This window comes from Phalacrocorax aristotelis, chromosome 1 (assembly GCF_949628215.1).
Source record: "Phalacrocorax aristotelis chromosome 1, bGulAri2.1, whole genome shotgun sequence".
Taxonomy (NCBI): Eukaryota; Metazoa; Chordata; class Aves; order Suliformes; family Phalacrocoracidae; genus Phalacrocorax; species Phalacrocorax aristotelis.
Window position 1 is genome coordinate 74,829,379 of NC_134276.1, and position 26,574 is coordinate 74,855,952.

General features: G+C 38.8%; 1 protein-coding gene across 7 annotated transcripts in view; it reads right to left on the reverse strand.

Moving 5' to 3' along the window:
• HERC2 (HECT and RLD domain containing E3 ubiquitin protein ligase 2) overlaps nt 1-26,574 on the reverse strand; it is a 115,342-nt gene that overhangs the window by 86,536 nt on the left and 2,232 nt on the right. For 6 of the 7 annotated variants that reach the window (XR_012660674.1, XM_075093695.1, XM_075093714.1 and 3 more), the window contains exons 3-4: nt 16,757-16,871; nt 9,079-9,216 (exon numbers count right to left, since the gene is read on the reverse strand). Coding sequence is in view for 5 of the 7 variants with exons in the window: in XM_075093695.1 (XP_074949796.1) it covers nt 9,079-9,216; nt 16,757-16,871 (253 nt within the window). In the remaining 2 variants the exon portion in view is untranslated. Of the gene's footprint in view, nt 1-9,078; nt 9,217-16,756; nt 16,872-26,574 lie in introns of those variants that run through there. The other variant, XM_075093723.1, reaches the window with a different exon arrangement.

Consider the following 26,574-nt stretch of genomic DNA (forward strand, 5'->3'; position numbering starts at 1 on the left):
ACAGTCGACTAGCAATGAGTTACATACATACAGCTACCTCAGATCACAATGTAAAGTAACACAAGTAAAACAGATGCTTGCCAAAGCCATGTTTGATTTGTTTGGTTTGGCTTTTATAGTGTCCCTTAACATTATGGCCATATGTAAGTTTATTTGGAAGGTTTAATGGGTGACTGTATCAGTACCCAGTCTGACGCTCCAGTATACCTCCAGGTTGATGCAACTAAATTTTTGTTTCATTAAATACCACTATTTTGAGGAAAAAAATCTCAGTTCTGAAGTGTTAGCATTACTCAGAACACCAAAGTAAAACCTTCTACAAAATATAAACTGTGTGTTCTGAGGTTGCTGCTGTTACCTTAGGTGTGACTTAATCTTTATTTTGTAAGCAAAAATACAGGGAGAGATCACTCACCAATTGCTGTCACAGGGAAAACAGACTCAACCTGGGGAAATTAGTTTAATTTATTGCCAACCAAATCAGGGTAAGGTAATGAGAAAATAAAAACTAAATCTTAAAAACACCTTTGCTCCCCCCTCACTTCTTCCTGGGCTTAACCTTACTCCTGATTTCTCTACCTCCTCCTCATCAGCAGCACAGGAGGACGGGGAACAAGGGCTGTGGCCAGTTCATCACATGTTGTCTCTGTGGCTCCTTCCTCCTCAGCAGTGAAGGACTACTCACACTCTTCCCCTGCTTCACCATGGGGTCCCTCCCACTGGAGCCAGACCTCCACAAACTTCTCCAATGTGAGTCCTTCCCACAGGCTGCAGTTCTTCACAAACTGCTCCAGCATGGGTCCCTTCCACAGGGCGCAGCCCTTCAGGAACAGACTGCTCCAGCGTGGGTCCCTCACAGGGCCACGGGTCCTGCCAGGAGCCTGCTCCAGCATGGACTTCCCACAGGGTCACAGCCTCCTTTGGGCATCCACTTGCTCTGGCGTTGGTGGTCCAGGGTCCTCCACAGGCTGCAGATGGATATCTGCATCCACCGTTACCCTCCATGGGCTGCAGGGGGACAGACTGCCTCACCATGGTCTTCACCACGGGCTCTGGTGCCTGGAACACCTCTTCCCTCTCCTTCTTCACTGACCTTGGTGTCTGCAGTTGTTCCTCCCAAATATTCTCACTCCTCTCTCCAACTGCAGTTGCACAGGTTTTTTTCCCCTTTCTTAAATACCTTATCCCAGAGGTGCTACCACCATCGCTGATAGGCTTGGCCTTGGCCAGTGGCGGGTCCATCTTGGAGCTGGCTGGCACTGGCTCTGTCAGACATGGGGGAAGCTTCCAGCAGATTCTGACAGAAGCCACCCCTGTAGCCCACCCGTTACTGAAACCTTACCATGCAAACCCAGTACACACTTATTTCATTAGCTCTTGCAGGGAACACCACAGGCTTCTAACTGGTAAATTAAGGACCTTAAAAATGCCAATATCAAAGTGAAAAGTTTCAAGGATTTTGGTTGAGTCACACACTTCAGTAAACGCAAATATAGATGTTACGGTGTGGAGACATTTCAGACCTAAAAATTCAAAACACATTTCAAACAGAATTTGGCAAGAATCTACTGTTACAATGAGCCCATTCCTGTCAACAGCAGGACAAATGTGTTCGAATTTCCTAGAGATTTTTATATTTTGTCTTCTCTTCCCCTTCTACTGCAGGTATTTCTACTAGACAAAGAACAGATAGAAGGTGTAGTTGGCTTGGCTTAACAAGCATCTAACGGCCCTGCAAGCCATCACCACAGAATGAGTGGATTCAAAAGTTAGAGGGAAAGACAAAAATGCGATCACATACACATAATTCCCTTCGGAAACAAAGCTAAATATGCTCCCCAAAATTATTTTATACCAACAAAGATAATTCCTAAAGGGCATTTAGCTTTTAGTTTCTTTCTCTTTGCTCCCCTGTTCAAAAGACGACCATCAGCAGACCTCACTTTATTAGCATTCAGCAGAAGAAATAATGAATAAGTTGCATGCATATTCAGAATGCATCTCACTATGTGGCTGGGCACTTAATTTTCAGAGTTTTGCACTATGAGCAAAACTTGTTTAAATTGATGATCAAATACTCATGCGCAGAACAAAATAGCAAGAACTGAGCCTTGTGTGTGTGTGTAAAAATACACATACACATGCATACACCCCGAGCATAAACAGCAACCAAACAGATACTTTGATCTGACCAACAGCTTTCAAGTTGAGGGTGGGGGAGGTAAGTTAAAATCTGTTCCAAGTGGAAAGAAAGTATTAAAAAAAAAAGACAGGGATAAAGGAGTTCTGAGAAGAGAAATGTAAATCAGAGAAGGTCAAATGTCATCCTTTGACTGAACCATTCTTTTCTCAGCATTTCTAAATCTAAACTTAAAAGCATCGATCAAGAAAATTTCTTAAAGTAGAAAATGTCACTATAAAGGAGGTTAAAAACAATGTTTTCAATGCCATGACTGCTTTTAATTACCTTTGTACACAGCACAAATGTAGATCTAATCATGTAAATAATAGCCCTTACAGGATTAAAGTTCTGCATGTCTCCTGTCTCACAAAGCAAACACACACAGACTCGACTGCTGTTGGTAGTGACGTATACCTCAACAGTATCTCACTGAATTCACATGGGTAATTTTAACCTGCCCCCTTAGGTATTGCCTCTGAAGCATTTCTTAGTGCAATCAGCTATACTAACGATATCGGAAAAACAAGATGCTGCAGTCGGTAAACAAGCTCTCACCCATACATGAGGAAACCCCAGAAGTGCTACATCATGGCACTGATTTACGAGCATAATAGTTTAATTCACTGCTAATGTAAACCAGATCTGACTAAAAGAAAACCATATTCCCACTTCAACTGTACACTGCTTATTTATTTAAGGATGTTTGCATTACAATTATTTCCTCATTTACTCTTTTGTCCTAGGAGAGAAGCAGAACAGTAGCATTACTACTGAAACTTCCAAGTAGAAAGTAGCATTTTCTAGTCAGACAACAATTAAGGTGAGTTTAAACTAGCTTTGCCTGCAAGTATGCAGTATTTAGTATCTTAAAACATATGAAATGAGATCAGATTGCAGTGAATTTGAATCAGTCTATTTTTCAAGTTAAGTTTTTACACACATAGTTTTTACACAGTTGAGCTGTTCCTATTTTTTTTTTCCCCAAGAAATAAAAATTACCTGACCTCAAGTGGTATTAAATAAATACTCAACCATACCTACAGTCAAAGTGAGTTGGCTCTACAACTTTTAAGCTTTGAGAAAGATTTAGCCAGCGCTTTTTCCTTAGGACACACACAAAAAAAGAAAAAACCACAACAACAAAAAAAGAAACAGGATTCGTCTTAAGGGAAAACTGCACTTCTGGATGGAAGTCAAAAACACTCAAATCTCTCAAATTTTATTTCTACAAAGACATGGTGTATTGAAGACATTTCTAAACACGCAATAGCGATATACATAAAACGCTAAGGGTTAGAAGAGACACATATGGCATGCATCAAGGAAGATGAATAAATAGCTGGTACAGATGCCCCATATAATAGATGTCCCACCCCTGGAAACATTCAAGGACAGGTTCTACAGGTCTCTGAGCAACCTGATCTAGCTGAAGATGTCCCTGCTCGCTGCAGAGGGGTTGGACTGGATGGCCTCTAATGGTCCCTTCCGACCTAAACCATTCTATGATTCTACGACTCTATACACTTACGAGCAACAATAACAGCAAGTCCCACAGAAACCTGTGTAAATTTCTCTGTTGTTCCATACATGCACAAGTTGTGTGGAAACAGAGACAAATGTTTCAGTCATTAAGTCAGTTGATACTACATTAGTAAAGATAACAGCCAACTGCAAAAATAGACAGGCAATTAAGTGAGTGAGTGTCCTGGTTTTGGCTAGGATAGAGTTAATTTTTTATGTAGTACTTGGCATAATGCTGCATTTTGGATTTGGTATGAGAATAATGTTGATAACACACTGATGTTTTAGTTGTTGCTAAGCAGTGCTTACACTAGTCAAGGACTCCAGCTTTGCATGCTCTGCCGGGTGCACAAGCTGGGAGGGGTCACAGCCAGGACAGCTGACCCAAACCGGCCAAAGCGATATTCCACACCATATGACATCATTCCCAGTGTATTAACTGGGGGGAGCTGGCTGGGCCAGGGTGAGGTGGGCGACGATCACACCTCAGGTACTGGCAGTGTTGCTATGTGGGTGGTGAGCAATTCCATCACTAATGTTAGTTTTACCCCTGGGCTTCACCTCTTCCCCCCCCCCGTTACATCATCATCATCATTATTATTGTTTAATTTTAATTATTAAACTGTTCTTATCTCAACCCATGAGTTTTACTTTGGCCCTTTCTCTCCTCCATCCCACTGGGGTGGGGGGAGCCAGTGAGCGGCTTGGTGGTGCTTAGTTGCTAGCTGGGGTTAAACCACAACAGTGAGCAATAAAACAGTAGAGGTACGCTTATGAGCAGGGGAAACAAAATCCCAGTTTTTTCTGTTGAAGGGGCTCCAAATAACCTTCCACTCAGGAATAAGATCTTGACACTACAGCAGGGTAGATCCAAAAAGAAGTTGGTCCGCTGTACAAAAGCAGCTGGAAAAACAGGGTACCAAGAGACAGAACAAAAACCAGAGATTATGCCACCTCACAAAAGCCATGAGGTACCCACAGCTGAAGGAATATATATATAGTTCCCAACCCATCCTCCCTGTTGTAAAAATATAAAAAACCCAAACCAAACCAAAAAAGAACCCCAAATGCCCAGAGGGAAGAACTAAGTGTTTAGAATAGCTTTTGCATGCAAAGAAGTTGCATGAAATAAGACCTTCAGTGAGGGAAAGATGTAACTGGGGGGTGATAATGACAGAGTTCTTAAAACATGAATTCACTCCACCAGTGTTGGGGAAGACAAGTAAGGAACAACTACTCACTGCCTCTTCCAGTATAAGAACAACAGGGCATTAGGTGAACCCAATAGATGCCAAAATCAAGTCAAAGATTATGAAGAGATAATACTAACAGTTAATCACAGTTGTATTACAAAGCTCCTTGCTACTTACAGCTGTGGATGCTGAAAGTTCAGAATGTTCAAAAGGGACTAGACAAATTAATGGAAAAAATCAACATAAAAAAATATTAAAGCCTATTAAGTTACGCCATGCACACATATGCTCCAGCAAAATAAAAGGGGGGTGGGGTATCCAAACACATTCACATTCCTCCATACAGCCACCTCTGGCTCAAAGTCTGTAGGCTACAGATAATGTATCAAACATAGGACCTAGTCATTCACTTGGCTACTGCTATTTATGCTGTTGTTGTCAGGACATTGGACTAGACTGTCCTTTGGTTTTACTCAATATAGCCAACCTTAAGCATATCATGACTAAGAAAAAGAAGCCCAAGCAAATGAAACACTGCTCTATTTTCTCTAGGTTTCAGACTTCTGCTTCAAAGGGTTTTTTCTCCCCATATCCAGGGCTGAACACCTCAGCTTCTCTCCACATCATGTAAGACGCTAAACCCCAAATATTTTCAGAAAAGAAAACTGATTAAAGTAGTAAAACAAGATTTTTAGGAAGAATCAGAAGACCTGCTTAATGAAAACACAACCTGGCATGAATTGGATAGGGGGAAGACATTTTAAAGAAGCACTCGTCAAAAATGAGGCCTGAATAGTTCAACACTCCCATCAGTTAAGAGCTGAATATGAAATGGATGAACACTAAGATGCAAGAGAGAAGGAAAAACACCTTGAAGTCAGATAATGATTTACCCATGTATTTATTACTATCTTATGCATTTTTACAGTACTTGGCATAATAAGACCATTCAAAAAAAAAAAAGCTATGACCTCTTTGCCCTCTTCTGGTAAAGTAGTGATCTCTGCATAAATTAGAACTAAAGAAAGCATTTTGCTTTTCTGAACATGTGCCAGGATGACAAAACAAGCACAGGGCTGGAGGAGGACACAAAGTACTGCTTCTCAACATGTTTTATGAACGGGTTTTTTTGTCTGTTCTCAAAATCTGTCAGCCCTCATGGGGGAGGGATGTCACAAGGCCCACTGACCTGGATTTGCCTGTTGAAATTCAACAGCATGATGCTCCACATTTCCTGGCAAAATAAGATTTTATTACAGCACTTCTAAAACATAGACATACACTGTCTAATGTCTAGATACTATTTTCATACTGTAAGACTGTAAATCATTAAACTCAGCAGAAACAGTTCAGGGTATTGACCTGAAACACAGACTTTAGATGCCTTTTCAGTTCCTTTTGTAAAATAGCTCCAAGTTCAAATCTCCAAATTATACCTTACTTGTAAAGGAATATAAAACATAAGTGAAAACATCTTAAGTCTTAAATATATTGCTGCTGATTAAGTAAGAATTAAAGAAACAATTCTCCTCTTTAGAAGTTCCTTCATGCTTTTGACAGGCAAATGTTCAAAGATTCATTTTATTTTTACAAAGGATGACTGAGGAAAACTGTTTTAAGCTTCTCTTCTTTTTATGAAACACACAAAGTATCAAAATTTAAGTGATTCTCTGTATTATTTTTTTTCCCAAAATTAATTACAAAGCCACAAACATCAGGATGGCTCAAAAGGCAACTGTTAGCTATATTTCTGACAAATACAAAACAAAAAGTTACCTACAATCATGAACAAAAGCGACTCATAACACTTCTATAAATACACTGCAAGTGTGTTTGTAGTATTTTTAAAGGATTGTATGTCACAGCTAGGTGATGCAAACTTCAAGCACAAATGGTACCAGAGACCAAGGAATGTTATCTCTAGAGTAAGTACCTATATGTGCACCAATAAACTACACTGTATATAAGCACTAAAAGTAAATACATGAGAGTAAGTTATTTCTTTCTGAAAACTTCAAACACACATACATCCCTTTTTTTCTGAAGAACCATTTTTTCAATTTTTAAGAAATCATTGGAGAGGGTGAGCTTAAAGACCAGGTCTTGTCCCAGACACCTTGGTCAGTTTGGAGACATTTATAAAATCATAGAATCATTTAGGTTGGAAAACACCCCTAAGATCAGCCAGTCCAACCATCAACCTAACACTGCTACGCCCACTATTAAACCATGTCCCTAAGCACCACATCTACATGTCTTTTAAATACCTCTGGGGATGGTGACCGCTTGCTTCCCTGGACAGCCCGTTCCAATCCCTGACAAACCTTTCAGTAAAGAATTTTTTCCTAATATCCAACCTAAACCCCCCCAGCACAACTTGAGGCTGTTTGCTCTCATCCTATTACTTGTTACTTGGGAGAAGAGACCAATACCCATCTTGTTACAACCTCCTTTCACGTAGCTGTAGAGAGCAATAAGGTCTCCCCTCAGCCTCCTCTTCTCCAGACTAAACAGCCCCAGTTCCCTCAGCTGCTCCTCGTAAGACTTGTGCTCTAGATCCTTCAGCTTCATTGCCCTTCTCTGGACACACTCCAGCACCTCAATGTCCTTCTTGTAGTGAGGGGCCCAAAACTGAACATAATATTCAAGGTGCGGCCTCAAATTACCACATATTCATAAGATACCTGGCATTTAGATTACCATTTGTAAAATAGTTTTATTTTACTCTTCAGCAACAAACACTAAATAAAAATATAAAACAAAAATGTGACTTTCAGCTTACATTTCTTCAACACACACACATTCAAGTCTCACTCCCCCTTCCACTGTAGTAGCAATTCTTTTCATCCCTCCTACACTGCAAAATTCTGTCCCACTACTAGAGTGACAGGCAAGTCCATCTGTCCTCCTGTCCTTAAGAAAAGGGAGCAAAAGCTGGCTGGCACAGAGCAGAGGGCAGCAGACTGGCAGCTGACCTGTGGCTCAACAGAAACAAATAACTTCCCTAGCAAACAGGGCTAAACAGATGTGGATTCTGGCACTGAAGCAACAATACTTCTCCCAGGGATCTTCATGTGCTTCAGGGTGAGGGGAAAGGAAAAGGGGCACAATAGATACCTCAAATGTTTGTACATGCCAACATCTAATTAAAGGGGGACTATAGGAAGGATGGGGGCAATCTCTTTAGCACAGCCTGTTGTGACAGGACAAGGGGTAATGGTTTTAAACTAAAGGAGGGTAGATTTAGACTAGATATAGGGAAAAAAATTTTTTACTATGGGGGCTGTGAAACACTGGCATAGGTTGACCAGAGAGGTGGTAGATGCCCCATCCCTGGAAACATTCAAGGTCAGGCTGGACGGGGCTCTGAGCAACCTGATCTGGTTGAAGATGTCCCTGCTCACTGCAGGGGGGTTGGACTAGATGACCTCAAAAGGTCCCTTCCAATCCAAACCAGTCTATCATTCTGTGATTCTATGCGTCAGGCAACATCATGCACCAGAACTGTAAAACAAACCCATGGAAGTGAAGCTTCTTCTGATCTGCTATTTTTAAATGTGGAAAATTTTAGACAATTAATTGCTACTCTGCAGTAACACACAGCCATGAACTTGAACTGGCTTCAATATCAAATCAGGATTATAGAGCCACACATGAAGATGTGAAAACACACACCATTTTACAATGCCATCATAAGTGAGATTACTCTCAGCAAAGGTCAGGACAGACAGTTAATTGAACTAACCATTTCAACCTTCCTCCCATGATTCACTCAAACTTACCTACCAGACCATGACACCCAAAAGAAACATCACCTATCAAACCTTTACTGCCTGCAGAAAATTCAGTCTTCAGAAACTAAGCAACTTCTTTTTAGTGTCTGCAGCTGAAAAGAAACATTCTGAAGACATTGCAACATTTCACTGTATAACTACACTTGTTCCAAGTCAATTTATCATTCCTTCAAGCAGCATAAAAGGTGCAAATTGACTCTTCAAGTCATGAGTCTAATTAAATCTGAAGGTAATGATAGTAAATGTTTAGCTTCAATCGCAGTTAACCACTTATCCACTAACCTGTCGGCAAGTACATTTGATCCAATTACTTCCTGATGCTACAAAAGTAGCAATCAATACAGAACACATAATGCTTCAGTAAGAATGACCAAAACAGCTGTAATACCTGGTTGTTTGCCCCACACCCAACTCTCAACAATCGATTTGGCCCTGTAAGTGGGCAGCGGAGTCTCTTCTTCATCTTTCTTTTCTTTGTCATTTTGCTCTTCTTTCTTTGATGTAGTTTGGCATTCAGTGCTATCATCTAAAGGAAAAAAGGGGAAAAAAAGACAACCAGTTAAGCCACTTCCCTCTTGAATTCAGTTCTTGATTAGAAATGTAAAGGTGAAATGCCCAGCCCACAAGTTTACAGCAACATTGTCTATCATTAAGAATACAGGGTGGGAGGAAGTAGTATTTTACTATGTCAACTGTCACAGGTGGTAGGTCTCTTTTTACATACATATGCAGTGACCTTAGCATCCAGAAATCACTGCTGTAACCTCCTAGGGAGGATGAAGATTAAAAATCAATACTATCATGTAAGACTTGCAAAGGATGCGCTTTAAGTCAGGTTTTGCTTGCAACTATCTGTATTTCTGTAGCATTTACTTCTTTTCAAATTCCAACACAGAAAAAAGATAGCAATTGCCTTAATTTCAAAATCAAGAAGAGCTATAAATTGTCATTTGCACTTACTTTATGCAGCAGTATTTCAACATATGTAACATATCTAGCATCTTAGTAATTACCAACAAGTAATAAAAATAATACCACCATTTTCTGCCCAAGCAAAAAAACAGCATTTGCAATCCTTTTGAGATTACTTTCATAAAGACAGGACACTGTCTTTACTGACATTAGTCCCTTATCTCCGTAACCAAAGGCTCCACAGAAATCCCAAGTTTCTAAACACAGTAGAACTGGACAGCTGGAAGTCTCCCCTTATTCATATTGGGGATATGGATTTACATATCCATACCTCCAGCCAGTTCATTGCACAAGATCGCCTTTCAATTAACGGCCATGTTGGCAAATGCTTTCCTCACACTGACCTTCTTTTCCAAAAATACACCCCAAAATTTCTCAAGTCCAGCTTTTGCAACTTACCTGTGAAGAGTTTAGTTCTACTCATTTTCACCAGGCTCTTAGAAGTGACTGGTCCTCCATTCCTACCTACCAATCTAGTCTGCAGAGACTCCCCCTGCAAATGTCCCAACCACAAGCCAGACAAGCATTAGAATTTTGTCTTTTTCCTATCTCACTGCCCACACCTAAAACATATGCATTTGTAGCAGCATATTTCAGAAGACAATAATAAGCAAGAGGTTTACAGCTGTAGCCAGACACAGCACATCTGATTACAGCCTTCCTCAGACTCAGCATGACTGGACTTGGAGATCAGCGTTCTCATTACCTCAGAACATACAAAATACACCTATCATAATAAACAAAAACATTCAACTATTCTTTCCATCTGGCCTGAAAAAAAAAAAATGAACACCTAATCTATTTGTATCTGGATCAGTGACTGCCTCTTTTTAAAAAATTTGTTAGACTGTGGACAATAGCACCTCCCAAAATAAACCTTTTTAAGGTGCCTTAATTATACAAGTTTTAAATTAAAGCCAATGTTTCATAACCTGTAACACACACCGCTGCTCAGGAGGTGGCAGATAAAGACTGAAGGAGAACAGGAAAAAAACCAGAAGGGAAGACATACCAGCAAGCATGCATGCTGCAGCTGAGATTGCAGGCTAAGGAAGGGCTAGCAAAGTCACTTGAGAACAGGAAAAAGCAGTTTGGATATCCCACTTGTAAGTGGCAACCAAAGAGTATAACTGTTTCTCTCAGCAAACTAAGGAACAGCAATAGTACAGCAGTCATCAGCATAACACATATCCAAAATGTGACTGAATCTAGCTGTTTTTATTCCAAGGCACAAGCAAATATTACTAAAGGCACAGATTCCATTATAGAGTTAAATCAGTGACTAAGGACCCTGTTTGCCCCAGTAGTTCAGAACATTCCCACAGTAACACCATAATCTCACTGTTTCTCCACTCACCCACACATTTAGAGACACACTCCGCAGGGTCTGGGATTTTAGTTAGTGGGTAAAAGGGTGTTTTGCCCAGACACTACATTTCACAGGCAGCTGTAGGAGAACTTGTTATGCTTTTTTAACACATCCTTGGCAATGATGACAACAAAGGGCTACAAACTTAGTCATTTTGCCCAACTCCTCACTGCAAACAGAGATGGTCCCAATCCAAGTGGGAACTTAAGCTTTGTTTTATATAAAAACAACCTTGACACACAAATCCACAGGGAGGATTTTTCTTTGTTGTCCATCTGAACAGAAAAGGTGATCAGTGAGAGAAGAAGTTGGAAGGAGCTGAGCTAAAAATCACATTTAAATGCCATGTCAAATTGTTCCACAAAGACTTTTCACTATACTTGCAAAAAACCACTCGCCCTGTAAGGGACAAAGCTGGTACCAGTCTGGATTTGCAAGCAGCCATACAGACATTCTAATTGTGGAAGCTCAGTTATGCTTCATGAAAGGGATCTTTAAAAAGGGAGCCCCAAAGATTTTTCAGAAAGAGGGGCAGGGAGGAAGCAATCTTGAGTAAAGCCAACACAGGCCAAAATAACAAGTAATAGAACAGTTTTCAAAACAATGCATGCAAAAACATGCTGCAGTGTGACAACCTGTTTTAACTTCATTTTTCTCAGACTGAAACATTAATATTGTCATGGGAGAAAGCAACCATGTAACATTTCCCTGAAAGAACTTTCTCTTAACTGTGTTTTGGTTTATAACCTTAAGCCTCCAAGCTGAGGTAGGTATGCTTAGCCAGTCAAAACTGAGCGACTGAAGTTAGTTATCCTCAATAAGAAGTCAGCTCCCAAATCGAAGTGCAGTAGCTCACCATGTGTGCTCTATCTTGCACAGCAATAGCTTAATCTAGTATAAACGGAGGATAAAAAGGAAGCAACAAAAGGTGGAACTTATATTTCATATGCAATGAAGAAAATAACTTGACACTGCATAGTGACCTCTGGCACCTGTTACAGTACAATCTTGTGCTGCTCTTAAATGCCAATGAATTGATACAGTTAGGAAACCCTCAGTAGAAAGAAAAAGCCTGCAACAGTTTCACAATAGATGTTGCCATTCACAAACCAGAAAGTTAGACCCTGTGCTTTAGGCAAGGGCTGTATTTTACAACCATTCTAAAATAGTATTTGGTAGTCCCAGATCCAGGAAGTGTTTCAGCTGCAAGACAAAATAATAATTTGTTTTCTGTCAAAGAGTTTTTATTTTATATATATACATATATAAACTTCAATTGATAGTTACTTGTGAATGAAAGATGCATGCCTAACCATTTGCAAACCATGTTTACGCAGCCTTCCAGGTGTGGATGTCCAGATGACAGAAGATTCTGATCTCCTAACCCTAAACAGAAGTTTCTTTTCTTCCCTGGTATACTATTTTTTAAAACACATTCTTTAAAATATCTGTTCAATGTTCAATTAAGCATTTTACTAAAATAAAAGTGTCCAACAGGGTAACTACAGACTTTCCTCTGTCCTGCAAAGAGGGTACGATAAATCCACCACCAAGTACTGAATACTTGAGCCATTGAGAACAGCCCATGTAGCTGGGTCAGGGAAAGCAGAAGAAAGGCAGGGAAAAGAGGCACTTCTTACTTTTAACATGTTCGTTCTTACACAAGAAAGGAGGCTCAGAGTAGGAGCCTGCCCATATGCCTGCTAGCTACTACAGTTTGATACATACGTGGTCTGAACAGTAGCCACCATAACCAATTCCCACATACTATGATTCTTATCACAAAGATTTGGTTTCTGCCAGCCTCTCTGGAACAGCTTGTGGCGTTTGGACTCTCTCTGCAGGTGCAACACTGAATGAGGTTTGTGCATTCAACAGCAGTAGGCTGACACAGGTCCAACTCTCAGTAAAGGGCAAACAGAAGAGACGAGGAAGTCCACAGTGTTTACCAAAGGCAGGACAGAGGTATGAAGCTGACGATTTTCTATTTTTGCCCTGGAACTTGAAATAATTAACTGAAACAGCAATTCCCACCTATACATGAGTTTGAGGAATCAAAAATTAACAAAATAAAAGCAACAACAACAAAAAAACCCACACAAAATGAGGTCTGTGTAGTTGACTGATACTTCTTTAAAATTTACAGCAATGGCTCTCTAACTTGAAAATGTAGTAAGAGTACTTTGTATTATCTTCCGTACACAGCTGCCAGTATAGAAGATATTAATCTCATCCAAATTTCCTGAGGGCAGCCTGATTATCTTTTAAGTACATGCCATGCTGCAAGTGCACCTGTATTTGGACATCACTACTGTCACAGCTGTGTCCTCAAATGATACTTGGAAACATGCAAACACATTCTGCTGAATGCATTTATCAAACATGATTTTCTGAAAGTGCCATGAAGAAAAAACAAAGAGCTTATTCCTAACCAAATGTTCTTGCTAAGAGGGGACAAAAAAATACGCTATTTGCATATTCTTCCTAGAGAGAAAAGGAATGCTTTTTGCTATCAATAGCATGTTCTTCCAGTCTATTGCCACCGCTGATATCCACTGAAAGAATGAAGTGCCTCTTCTGAGCAGCCTGGTCAGCATCAACATAGTGCTACGGCACTAGTGAAGGAAAGGAGTTACAACGGATGGGCATAAATCAAAACTTCTTAAAACAGACTGAATAAAATGGACTACTTGCAGCAATCGCTCTTATTTATCTCCAAATCAGTCACTTCAGCAGCAAAATCTGAATATTAAGATTCAAATATATTGCTTTTAATATAAAAACTCTGGGGTTTATATAAACCTCATTACTTATACATATTCCCTCTCCTCTTGAATTACATTTGTAGATCATTTATGCAAAAAGTAACTACCAACTAAACAGACTGAAATATTGTAGATTTTAATTTCATTAAACTCCACTTGAGCTGCAAGTTCAGAGGTGCAAACTGACCACCAATTCTTCCAGTTCTGTGATTCACTACTGCCTAACAGGATCAAATACACCATCTGATCAACATTGACCAAAAATAGCCTTGATTAGCTTGTTCTTTTCAAAGCTCAAGTCTAGTAAGCAAGATGGTTGTATTTTACCGATCCTGTAGGCCAGCAAAATGGCATTTATGAAATCTAACTTCACTGAAAGAGAATTCATACATTAATTCTACAAGTTAAGAGCCTGAAAAAGCTGTATTTAAATTTCTAAACCACTGTAGCTTTTCAATAAATAGATGTTTTAGAAGCACCTATGTAGAAGAACATAGACACTCCAGTTGTGGAAAGGAAGAGATGCGGTCTGTGCTATATAATACCTGCACTTAACCCTTCCAGAAGGAAGGGCGAGGGGAAGGTGATGTTTCAATTCTTGTCTTTGTTACTCACTATCCAACTCTATCTTAATTGGCAGTAAATTATATTAATTTTCCCCAAGTCAGCTAGCTCTATTTTGCCCATGACAGTAACTGGTAAGTGATCTCCCGGCTTTACGTTGACCCATGAGCTTTTCCATTTTATTTTCTCCCTCTGTCCTATTAAGGAGGGACAATGAGACAGAAGCTGGCGGGGCAGCTGGCTAAGGTCAACCCATTGCAATGCAGTACTGGAAACAACAACTGTCAATCTTGCTTAAACAAAACAAACAAAAAGCCCAACAACAACAAAAAAAAAGACATCAGAAAGCTTTCAAAAGCCTCATCACAGCTTGGACCACTGACATTTTAAGGTAAAATAAATGCCTTATTTCTACAGTAAACCATCAAAATTTCTGCATTTTTAGCATTAGTATCCTTTTGATCCTTTGAAGTCACATGTACATACATACATCCAGTATTTAAAAAAAAATCTTCACATCATTATTCAGAATAGGTGTCCCAATTGTGGATGAACACGTGAAGTCACGGATGATTGACTTGCTTAGTGCTTCTGGTTCTTTACTTTATACTGCTCTCTACATTTTGGATCAGAACTGACAACTTGCATTTTCCTAGTTGAAATTTCAGTGATTCCCCTGAAAACAAAAGCCAATTACATTATGATGTCTTTCTATAAGCTTTATCAGAATCACTGAAAGCATCACAGCACCATAGCTAACAAAAATCCCAATTCTCTATGGCTACTTAGCTATAAAGGTACTGGAAGAACAGTTCTCTGTCAAAGACCAGCACAGGCACAACTCTAAAAACAGTGTCCAAGTATGTGGCACAAAAAGAGGAAACTGCATCATTTTCATTTGTAAAGCCGGTATATATTTTAATATATTGTCTTTATTATTAGAGAAGTTTGTTATGTTTTTGCTACATGAGAGCAGTGTGTTGAATAACATGACCATCACAACACCTCTATCACACGCTGTCAATAAATGGGATCGCTTCCCACGGTTCATTTAGGGGATAACCCTTCCCTTCACTGCATCAAGTTTATGATGCCTTTTAGTAATATACATGAAACTAGGCAATCCTAAGAAAAAAATACTGCACTACCTCCACTCATTTCATGAGCAGCTGTTGTAGCAGCCTTTCTGATAAGATCAGCTGTGTTACTGTCCAGTGTCAACACCAATATTCAAAAGGACCAGCAGCACAAGGACAAAAAAAAGTTTTCTAACTCTGAAACTGTTATGAGCATAATTCCAGCCCTTACTACAGCACACAGCTACTCAGAACCTACAAAGCTTATACTCTTGATAAAAATAACATATAATTCACTCTTTGCTCAAACTATTTATTATAGCTTCTTTCCTGTAGAAATAACTTCCTCTAGTCAAAAAGACTTCCCCCTCCCGCCCCTTTTTCAAAGAAGACAAATCATAGGTACAAAAAAATAAAAAAATTTCCATAACGAATAGAGCATTACTGGTTTGAAATACCATGTCTATCCAACACCACAGTTCAGGAAGTAACAGAACATGAAATAATAGCTCACTGCTACCAACGGCAGTATTTCCACTCTTCTCCTAGACAGACCCACATTTATTTCGGGGGGTGACATAAGTAACTGACAAAACTTATCTCACCATTTTGTGAGCCCATTTCGCCCAGTTAGGAAACATAAACCTTTTCCTTTTTTGACCAGTTTAATTTTCTGTTCAATAAGGAGTCAAAAGAGCACCACAATCAGAAAAAGGAAAACAGGCAAGAGTAGAATCACTCAGTGTTGGCATAGCCCATCACAAAACAAAATCCACCTCCACCAAAGTAATCTCTCTACACAGTTGTATTACGCTGTCATTTGCAGGATTCGCAATGTTGGAACTGCTCACAAGTACACTAGAAGACAGAAGAAAAAAAACCACTACATTCTCAGATTGTGGACAGTTTAACTGACCTTTTAGTTACTTTATGAAGACTGTACGCAAAATTAGAAATAGCAATATCGGCTTTACCCCATTCCTCAGTCCACTTCCTTTAAACAAAGGCTTCAGCTGTAAACACACCAAGCATACCAAACAAAAGGACACTGCCAAGCCTCTCTCATAATAACATGCCCAGTTATGAAGTTTAATTTCAAAAGGCTGGAAGAGATTTAAGCCTTCATTTGAAAGCTTAGACGTTACCCTTCTGCACACTTTAGAAGTTTTAATTGTATTTAATTCAAAACATAAACACCTGCAAATTGTATAGACAGGTGAAGATAAACCGAAGTTCTGTGACAGTATGAAATTTGAATTCCATTTTCATCATCATGATGGAAGAAAAACTGAAGAAGAAAAATAATTTAAAAATCCATACCTTTTCTTGGAGGTAGTTCACCACTTTGTGTTAACTCTGTTCCAGGATATACAATCTCCCCATCTTTTACCATTTCATTCCACAAGCCGCATAGTCCGTCTCGTGTAAAAGCGAGCTGTTAAAAATAATACACTATATATGTAGTTAAGCATATCACTTTTCTCTCAAGCCAACTCAAGCTAACATTTAAAATAAATCTGATTTTATATTTTGTCGCAGAAGAAAGAAAATAAATGTATCACCTCACTGGTATATTCGTTGTTTGTGTGTATGATAGGGATTTACATGATCTTAAAGATCTTTTTTTCTCTAGTTAAGCTATTTTCAAACTAAAAGGACAAAACTAACTTTTAGATCGACTCAAATACAGCACAAAGAACTTCTGGTGAAAAATTCTCATCAAATGCATGGGGTTTGGTCACCTCAGAACTATCCACACATTCAGGACGACATCATGCAATAACTGGGGCGTCAGGGGAGAGGGGCATGGCGTGGGGTGTCTTTCTTCCCTTCAGCAGAAGCTATCCAAATACAGTCAGGCTGCATAAAGTCACAAAACGGGGAAGCACAAAGAAAGTCAATACAGTACCTTCTCCAAACCAGCAACTGAAGAGCTGGTCAGTATACCAGAACACATGACACAGAGGCATGGATTCATAAATGTATTTAACCAGTTCAAACTGGTCCTGCTGTGCAAAGCATCTCTGACAGCCCTCCCTCTTCCTTCCAGCTGCTACAATGCCTCCACTCATATGCTGGTTAATGCACATGCATCAACACCTGCTGAACCAGACTATGGGAACTGATGAAGACTAAAACCAGCTGAGCCTGGGGGAAGATGAAGGGGCCACCTCAGCCCAGGTCAGTTCCCAATACACTGCATGTGCAACAGGACAAATACTCGCGCTAGAACAAATGACAGTACAGTGCTAGCTGGCAGCGCTCACGAAAGCGCTGGCTGTTACAGGAGTCTCCTAATGATTTATCAATTTGTATCTCCCTTGAAGAATCCTAATGACCAGGATAACTTGTCTTCTACTGATGTTGCTCTCTGCTTTATAAAACACTGCAGAACAGGTGTCAACATCCCAAGCAAATTCCATAATAATCAGGCTGTAATTTGCAACCATGTAGCATAAGGCAGGAGGGGAGTACATGAAAATGAAAAAAAATACCTTTAGCATACCAAAGTGGTGCAGTGGAGATATTTTAAAAAATACTGCTGAAGGCTTATTCAAAAGCATCTTTGGATTTGTATACTAGTTGCGTAACACAAAGTGTTTTAACTGAGGAGTAATACAAAGATGTTACTTACACAACTGCTTAAAATATTTATTGTTATACACAGAAGTACACTTATACTTTATTTTCATCTATTTCCTAAAGAAAGTTTAATGGCTAAAGATTACAGGTTTTAAGAGTCACAGCCACCAGCAGAGAAGTCATTTGCTGATCTAGCTAATCTCACTTAACATAAAGAATTAAAGACAACTTGCATGTTTTGACATCACTGTAAAACACTAAATTACCATATTAGTTTCTTGACTTAATATTGCAGACTTCAGAAATTCACTCCCACACATACTAATGATTTCAGTCGTTTTTCTTTCAGCATAAAATATGAGCTGACACATTGCACATATTTGTCACTTGCTGTCTCCTGATCTCAGGGGGATAAGAGGGAAAAGAATCACACAGCATGAGCTAGACACTACTAACTTATCTGCGATTTATCAGTTGTGCAGCACCAGAATTACACTGTGACCATGATTTACCAAGGTACAGTTCCTGTTCTTCAGGGCTAGACAGCACGTAGAGCTTTTGCAAAGATTCTGTGTTTTGCTAAAACTTGACATTTGGCTTAGTTTTTTAAAAATTGGAAGAGTCTGAAGTTCCATTTCAGCAATTTAAAAAAAAAAACAGCCATTCACCACTGACTGAATTTCTTTAATTGTTCTACATCTATGAATATTTCAAAAATAAACAGCATTCACTTTCTCCTTCATCAGATGTGGTCATATACTTTTGTGGGGCACTTAAGGAATTTATTTTTCAAAATTTTTTTCTTGCAAAAATAGCTAAACACAGCTGTTTCATTATTTTTGGCTCATATGTGACAGATGTTGTTTTCATTTTTTAAGCATTTACCTGTTGAAAGCTAACCTATGCTAAAATACAAGCTTCAAAAATACTGAGTGAGGCAACCCTCCAGATGGGTTGCATAATAAATTACGGTTTAAAATTATTTAAATATTTAAATTATGGTTTAAAGTTAAGACTTTTTCAATAAATTGCCTTTTCATACATTTTATTGTACATTCTCAGAACACCTTGGTATGGAAAGTTATTCTCACAGTCCTTAAGCTTGCAATGTAAAGGCCTACAGGCTTTGAATTCAAGGTTCTTCATAATGCAGCATTGTTTTATTTCAGAAAACTTACTACTTCTGTAAGCATTGCTGTGAAGTAGAATCAAGAATTGTTTTCTCCATTTTAACCTCTAATTTTTTCAGATGGCGCAAGGTTCACCCAAGCCTTTCAAGCAACTAAAAACTGAAAAAGTAAACAAAATTTCTTCTGCCTTGGGTTTGGTGTTTGAATTCTTATCAAAGTCATTTTCTTGGTATGTTGCATAAAGATAGAGCAACTACCAAGATCACAGGTCAGAGGGAGCTCCCCCTCCTTCTCCAAATACCTCATGTGGAAGCTTACACCATAAGCGGCATTCAGATAAACATTTTTGCTTTTTTTCAGGTTGTAGTTAACATTTTGCTGGTGGTATACATGTTGGGGGAGGGGGAAAAGGAGACATGTTTGAAAGTAAAGGAACACTGGACTTTTTTGTAGCCATAGTCAGAGCAACCAACTCAAAGGACAATTAAGAAACACTACTTACAACCAATTCACATCATAATTGAGGGCTACTCAATTCCAACTGCAATACGTTCACTATTAATCTACTCGTTGTTTAGCAGACATGTTAAACAGTGAATTGCCACCACGATAGCCAAAAGTGAAAGAAAAGTCTGAGTTTTTAAGTGATAAATTATTCAAGAAATGTTATTTTCATGATCCCAAAATTCTACAACCATAATAGAAGCTTCACAACTCCCTTAAGAGAAATATTTCACTAAACTAACAAAAATAGGGAGGAGGGGTCAGTATGCTACAGGGTCATGCTGCCATTCCGAGGGACCTTGACAGACTGGAGAAGTGGGGTGACAGGAACCTCATGAAGTTCAACAAGGAGAAGTACAAAGTCCTGCACCTGGGGAGGAACAACCCCAGGCACCAGTACATGCTGGGGGTAACCCAGCTGGAAAGCAGCTTTGCAGAAAAGGTCCTGGGGGTCCTGGTGGGCACCGAGTTGAACATGAGCCAGCAGTGTGCGCTTGCTGTGAAGGAGGTTAATGGGTGTCCTGGGCTGCATGAGGAGGCATGCTGCCACCTGGTTGAGAGAGGTGATCCTTCCCCTCTGCTCAGCACTGGTGAGGTCACACCTGGAGTGCTGGGTCCAGTTCTGGGTTCCCCAGTACAAGAGACATGGTCTTACTGGAGAGAGTCCAGTGAAAGATCATCTTGAAGACAATTAAGGGACTGGAGCATCTCTCCTGTGAGGAAAGGCTGAGAGAGCTGGGGCTGTTCAGCCTGGAGAAGAGACAGCTCAAGGGGCATCTCATTAATGTACAGTTGTGCATCTCCGAAGGGAGGGTCTATAGAGGGAGCCAGGCTCTTTTCAGTAGTGCCCAGTGACAGGGCCAGAGGTAGTGGGCACAAGCTGAAACACAGGAGGTTCCCTCTGACATTTTTTCACTGTGAGGGTGACCGAGCACTGGCACAGGTTGCCCGGGGAGGTTGTGGAGTCTCCATCCTTGGAGATATTCAAAAGCCATTTGGACACGGTCCTGGGCAGCTCACTGTAGGTGGCCCTGCTTTGAGCAAGGGGTGTTGGACCAGATGACCTCCAGAGGTACCTTAGAACCTCAACCATTTGTGATTCTGTGAAACTAGCAGCTGAAAACAACTGTAAGTCAACTGTATGGTAGAAAAGTCAAGTATCTGTTTTAACTACACAATCGTGCTTTTCTTTCTACAATGTTTTAAGACTATCTTAGCCAGCACCAGCATATATTACTTTCATCTTTGCTCCCACCAATTCTTGCATTCAGTCATTGCAAGGATTTTATCAACACATCCAAGTACTGAGACAGAAGAACTAAAACTTTGTTCAGAACAAATTTGGAAAACATCTCTCTAAACATCTCTCTTTGGTTTCTATTTCCAAAAAAAATTACTGTTCTTCAAAAACATGGCTCTTCTTCCAGTAAAATCTTTAAACAAAGTTCACAAGGCAATCAATGGCACATTTCAAGAGAAGAAAAACACATTTGGTGCCTTCATTGTTTCTGACATACTATGGTTGCAAGTACAAGAGTACCTACCTGTGTTTTCTTAAGTCTAACATTCTCTCACTAGATTGCTTGATTTATAGACATCTTTCCCTCTAATAATTTAGTAACTTAATTTGTGAACGTTGAAAGGGATGAACTTGACAAACTCAGTAAGGTAACAAATTAAGAATAATTAAGTTTTCACTGAACTTTTGCAACTGGCAACAGCATTAGAAATGTACACTCTGTAAAAACCCCACAAGGATCCCCAGTCCCTGCTTACCCCACCACCTACAGGCTGCCTTCCCGAGACTGTGACAACAGCAGCTCCATGCTCCATCACCACTATCCACTGCCTTACAACCTTGGCCCTGTTCTTAATCCTCCTACTCGTTCCACCAAATCAAGTGCCATTCCTCACGCCCAAAATCTCCCTTGTTCTTCCCATGGCATCTCCTGAGCTCCTCTCAGATAAGACCACAGCCACATACCCTCATCTCCTACGCACCTCACCTTCACAAACGCCAAGCCACTTCCACCATTTGTCACACATTCTCATCCCCAGACCACGTCTCAATCTCTGCACTTGTAAGGCATGTATCTCACCAAATCCATACTTCCCACATGGACCTAAGTCTCAGCCCTGCTCACTTAGCCAAAAAAGCACGGGCCTAAGCAGACTTCAAAGCGAACTTCTACTGTACTGTAAACTGGGCAGCCCCCACTCTAACCTTTTGCTTATCTTCGCTCTGCAGTTAAATTATCATTTATTCTGCCTGGTACAACATTTAAGTCAAAGGGATATCTAGTTTGGTTGCTGGCATATGCTGCTGTCATCGTCCAACAGAGCTGGCACTGAAATTCCTGCCCATCCCCATTAACCCTAGAGAATAAGGCATTGGCATTAACATTTCCTTACATTTCAAGAAAATTAAATCTTGCAACCATAACTGGATAAGCTTCTGAGCATTCTCAAAGCACCACTATAGTTTTACTTCAAGTAAGTTATTTTAAGGATTATCAGCAGCTGTGATTTTCTTCTAAAGTCAACTGTTTAAATCAGACAAAGCTTACACCATGTGGTACAGCAGATCATGTTCTTGATGTGGTTTTATACACTTGCCTGCAGAAAGTATAGCAGCTTCCATAAAAGTTAACTCTAGCTCAAGAAAAATCAAGCCAGGAAAAGAAAATTATACTAAAGGACAAGGATCAATTTAGGTAGGGTTCCTGATTATATAACTGCACTGGATAGTCAAGAAAATGACTTCATAATGACAATATGTTAATACGGATTTAAAATATAAGCTACTTAAATAATCTTCACCTCAGAATTGCCAGCGGGGGGGAGGGGGAAAGAATCTGTTCTTCTGTCCAGTTACTTCTGCATAGCCACTGGCCGTATTTTAAAGACTACACTAAAAAATTTTTCTTTAGAAATAAATTTTTAAGAAAACTTTTTCAGTCCAGCAGTGGTTAAAAAAAAAAAAAAAAAATCACAGAACAGTAGGTCCTTTCTCAAGTCTCTCTGTTGTTTTCGTTCTTCTGAATCCATTCAATTTGTGTTTCCTTTTCCATTGTCATTTTCTTCAGTATTCTGTCCTAGCTTCCTTCCTCCCGTGCTGAAACATGCCCTGAAACCACAGCTGCTTATCACACCTATGCAAAGCACAGTGAAACATCATTAGATCTAAACATCCTGCTCTAAACCTCTGATAGCAAAGACAGAAAAGTTCAGCAGCCCCACATTACTTCATCAGATTTGGGTTAAACTAGAGATGTCCCCATTATAAGAGTCTACTGGTCTTACATTTGTTGCAAGAGTTTATTAGAATTTAATGGTCATATGCAAAGAAAAGGTATGCAATTCCCTTAATCTCTGAAGAAAATTTCTGTAACTTTTTCCATCTGCAAAACAGTAGTTCTGTTTGAGCCCAAAGATTTGCATAACTATTAAATTTAATTTCTCTAACCTGTGACTCCACATATGGTCCTCACCCTTCCTTCTGGAAAACTCTTCTTTTGAAGGGACAGCATTACTTCATTTTTTTAAACAATTTTTAAAATACCTATTGCAAACTTCACTTCCCTTAAAAATGTAGAAGCTCTCATTTGCAGTTTGTTATAAGAACTTCCACATAAGCCCTTCATTTTTTGATCAGAAAATGAAAAGTATGAAAAAAATTAACAGAAAATAAACAAAATCCAGAAAGTAACTTTTATTCTTGTTTTTAATTTCAAGAGATCATTTATTTACATTAGCTTCTTCCAAGCAAAGACACTGATCTAAATGCTGGAAGAATGGGATTTTCATAAAAATCAAAATGCCAAATGTAACTTCAAAGGGAAGGTGAAAAGATTCCAGATCACTGCAACTCTTATAGGTGGCTGCTTCATTTTAAAAAGTTCACACTCATCTCTATGGCAAAAGAAGATGACAGAAATAGCCTGCCAACCATGAACTCAATGACAACTGATGAAAATGCATCATATTCCTCTTGTAGACAACTCTTGCACCTTGGCTGTTGCCTAAAGGTTTTTTCCACACTACAGAAAAATGAAAGTTTTTCACTTCTAAACCCTACTATTAAGCACAATAGTTCTCTGCAGGATCCAGAATAAGCAGACTAATTAAACACCATTCGCACACACATATGCATCCCATTAGCTGACAGCAGTTCCAGTTTTTCGTTATTCAGCCATCACTAATTAAAGTTCTCTACATAGCATTCTAAATTAGTAGTACAGTACATCTATTTAATCAGAATTATTTTAAGCACAGTTGGATTCAGCAAACTGGGTATCTAGGCTTCAGTAAACAATTTTAATCCTCCCTTCTGTTTGTATATTCTTTTATACTTTTTTTAAAAAAAATAGGATGTCTTCCTTAGAAACAGCCATCAAAACATAACCTTACATTACACACAGATTTTGCTATAAATGTGATGGTGTCTACTAGTAATAAACAGGTAGGTGTTTCTAAATGTACTAATTCAAATCTAAAAAAATAAAGTGAAATTTAAGTGATACACTAACCTTTCTAGCGACTATGTTAAACATGACCCATGAAAAAGTGGTCTGTACTAAAATCCACCTGTTTTATAACTTCACGGGATTATTTTATTAATAGTGATGTTATAGACATATTATTTGTGTGTCATATGAGAATGTATTACATATCGTACTACTGCTGTTACCTCATATTGAGCTGAGCTATCCTAATTTTTCAGCTGCTATAAGTTTGTGCTTTTTCATGCAAGATAGAATATCTTAATTTTGCTCCACCAAGAAATTTTGATTTTTAATAAAACAAATGGTTCTAATCAGTTCAAAATTATACTAGCAGCTCTAAGTCATACAATAATAGGTCAATAATTACTAAGTTAGTAAAAAGATATGGAATAGTTCTGGAGCATACTTGGGTCTTTGTAGAGCATTTTGGCTTCCTATAATAATATTGATTAGTTTCATATAAATCAATATAAGTAAAAAAATATATTGTCAAGATATAGTTCCATTAATATTTCACACCAGTTAATCCTGCAGACTAGAGGGTCACTGCTATTACAAAAGGGCTTGTGTCTTTGATATTCTCTTAAGAACAGTAATAATACGCTACATCACACTGACTCTGTCTCTTAAAAGTAATACCCCAAAAATGCATAAGAACTTTTAAGTTTGGCCAGGATGCCAGCTGGAACAGTGATGCGTACAGGTGATTAAACACAATCCACGCTAAAATCCACGTCATTCTTTTCCTATCAGATTAATACCACTGTATTATAGATTTATTAATGCACAGTACTATAATATCGTGTATTGCATTATTAATGCAACATCATCTTGAGCTAACGCAAAAATGAATCCGACGATTTTCAGAAAGATTTTGCTGGCTTAATCCACAATAACTGCCACAGCCATCAAGTCTAAAGAGCAAACTCCCTGGCAACAGTGACAAAAAGAGGAAAAAAATAAAAAGCAGCTCAGACTTTGGAGACTACTAGCCCACAAAATGAAACATTTCACTTCCCGTTTTAGCTATACTGTCCAAATTTTGCAATAGCAAAGAACTTCATTTAAAAACAAAAGACGTTCGTTTTAAAGGCTAACCAATCCCTGTATGTCTCCTAATGTAAGAATTCCCAGTACAACTCTGTTTCTCCAAGCACCTACCCACTCCTGGACTGCTGTACAGCATAACTGCAAAGTGAAGAATTTCAGGTTCTAATTCCAAACAATAATTTTAGGCATCTTATTAATTCACATAAATTAGTGTGTGTGTCTTAAAATCTTTCCTAAGTATTATGCTCCTCTTTTCAATTCCTGTTGAAATCTCTTCAACACCAATAAGGCCCTTCTATAATTAACCAGTAAAAACACAGACAGTAGGAAATCACCATATTCAGCAGACACAGAACTTAAAGGATCAAGAGCCAGGACTTATACCTATAAAGAAATTCCACATGTAGCTAGGTCATCCTAGTCAACCAGTAGCTAGAACAGTCAATCATGCAATAGAAAAATGCCCCAGAGCCCAAAACCCCTTTACATGACCAAAGACATTTAATACATTAAAAAGGAGTGACTCAAGATTCACGTGCACATTTTTTGAAATACTGAACACATACATCCAGACAGAGTTCTGTGATGAGGACCTGTGTAATACCAAAAACAGTTAACCTAATAAGAAAATTGTATTATACCCAGGAGCCCTGGCTAGTCTTCAGATTCCAGAGAAGTGATGTTTGCATCCAGCAGATCACAAATGATTACTGTTCTCTTATTTCATTAATCTCATTATTTTGACTACAGCATAATTGGAAGAAAACAAAGGGCGTACCATGGCAATTAGAGTCCAACTTGTTATTACTCATAAAGAACTCTTATAAATGAGTTATTCACAGAAAATTGTTATAAATTAAGATTTTTATTATTAAAAGGAATTATTACAACATATTAACTACATAACAGTCTCACAAAAGACAAATATTTCATTGCATTTATACACATTCAGCTGAAAATAATCCTTAAAGTTTGGATGGCAACTGAAACCCTCCTGTCAAAAGTTTACGTAAACAGAAAAAAGGGATGTAGAAAAAAAGGTACTATGAATGAGGAAAAAAATCTGACAAATCACATGAACAGTCACGTTTTTCACTCCATATAATACAGAAGAAAAATAGGCAATGCATAGTCAGCAGCTGTTACAAAGATTGTCACTTTTTCAGCTAAAATTTTTCCCTGTTCTGCAATCATTGAAGCAATATATTTGTAATCTAGAAGCCAGGTTCCAAGGAACACAAAAATATTTCTCTATTTCTTAATATGCTTATCTTCAAATTGTTTTCTAGCACATTCATCACATTAGCCAAAACATCTAACTTTGGATCAAACCTTTTACTTTACTAAGAATAAAAGATTAAAATAT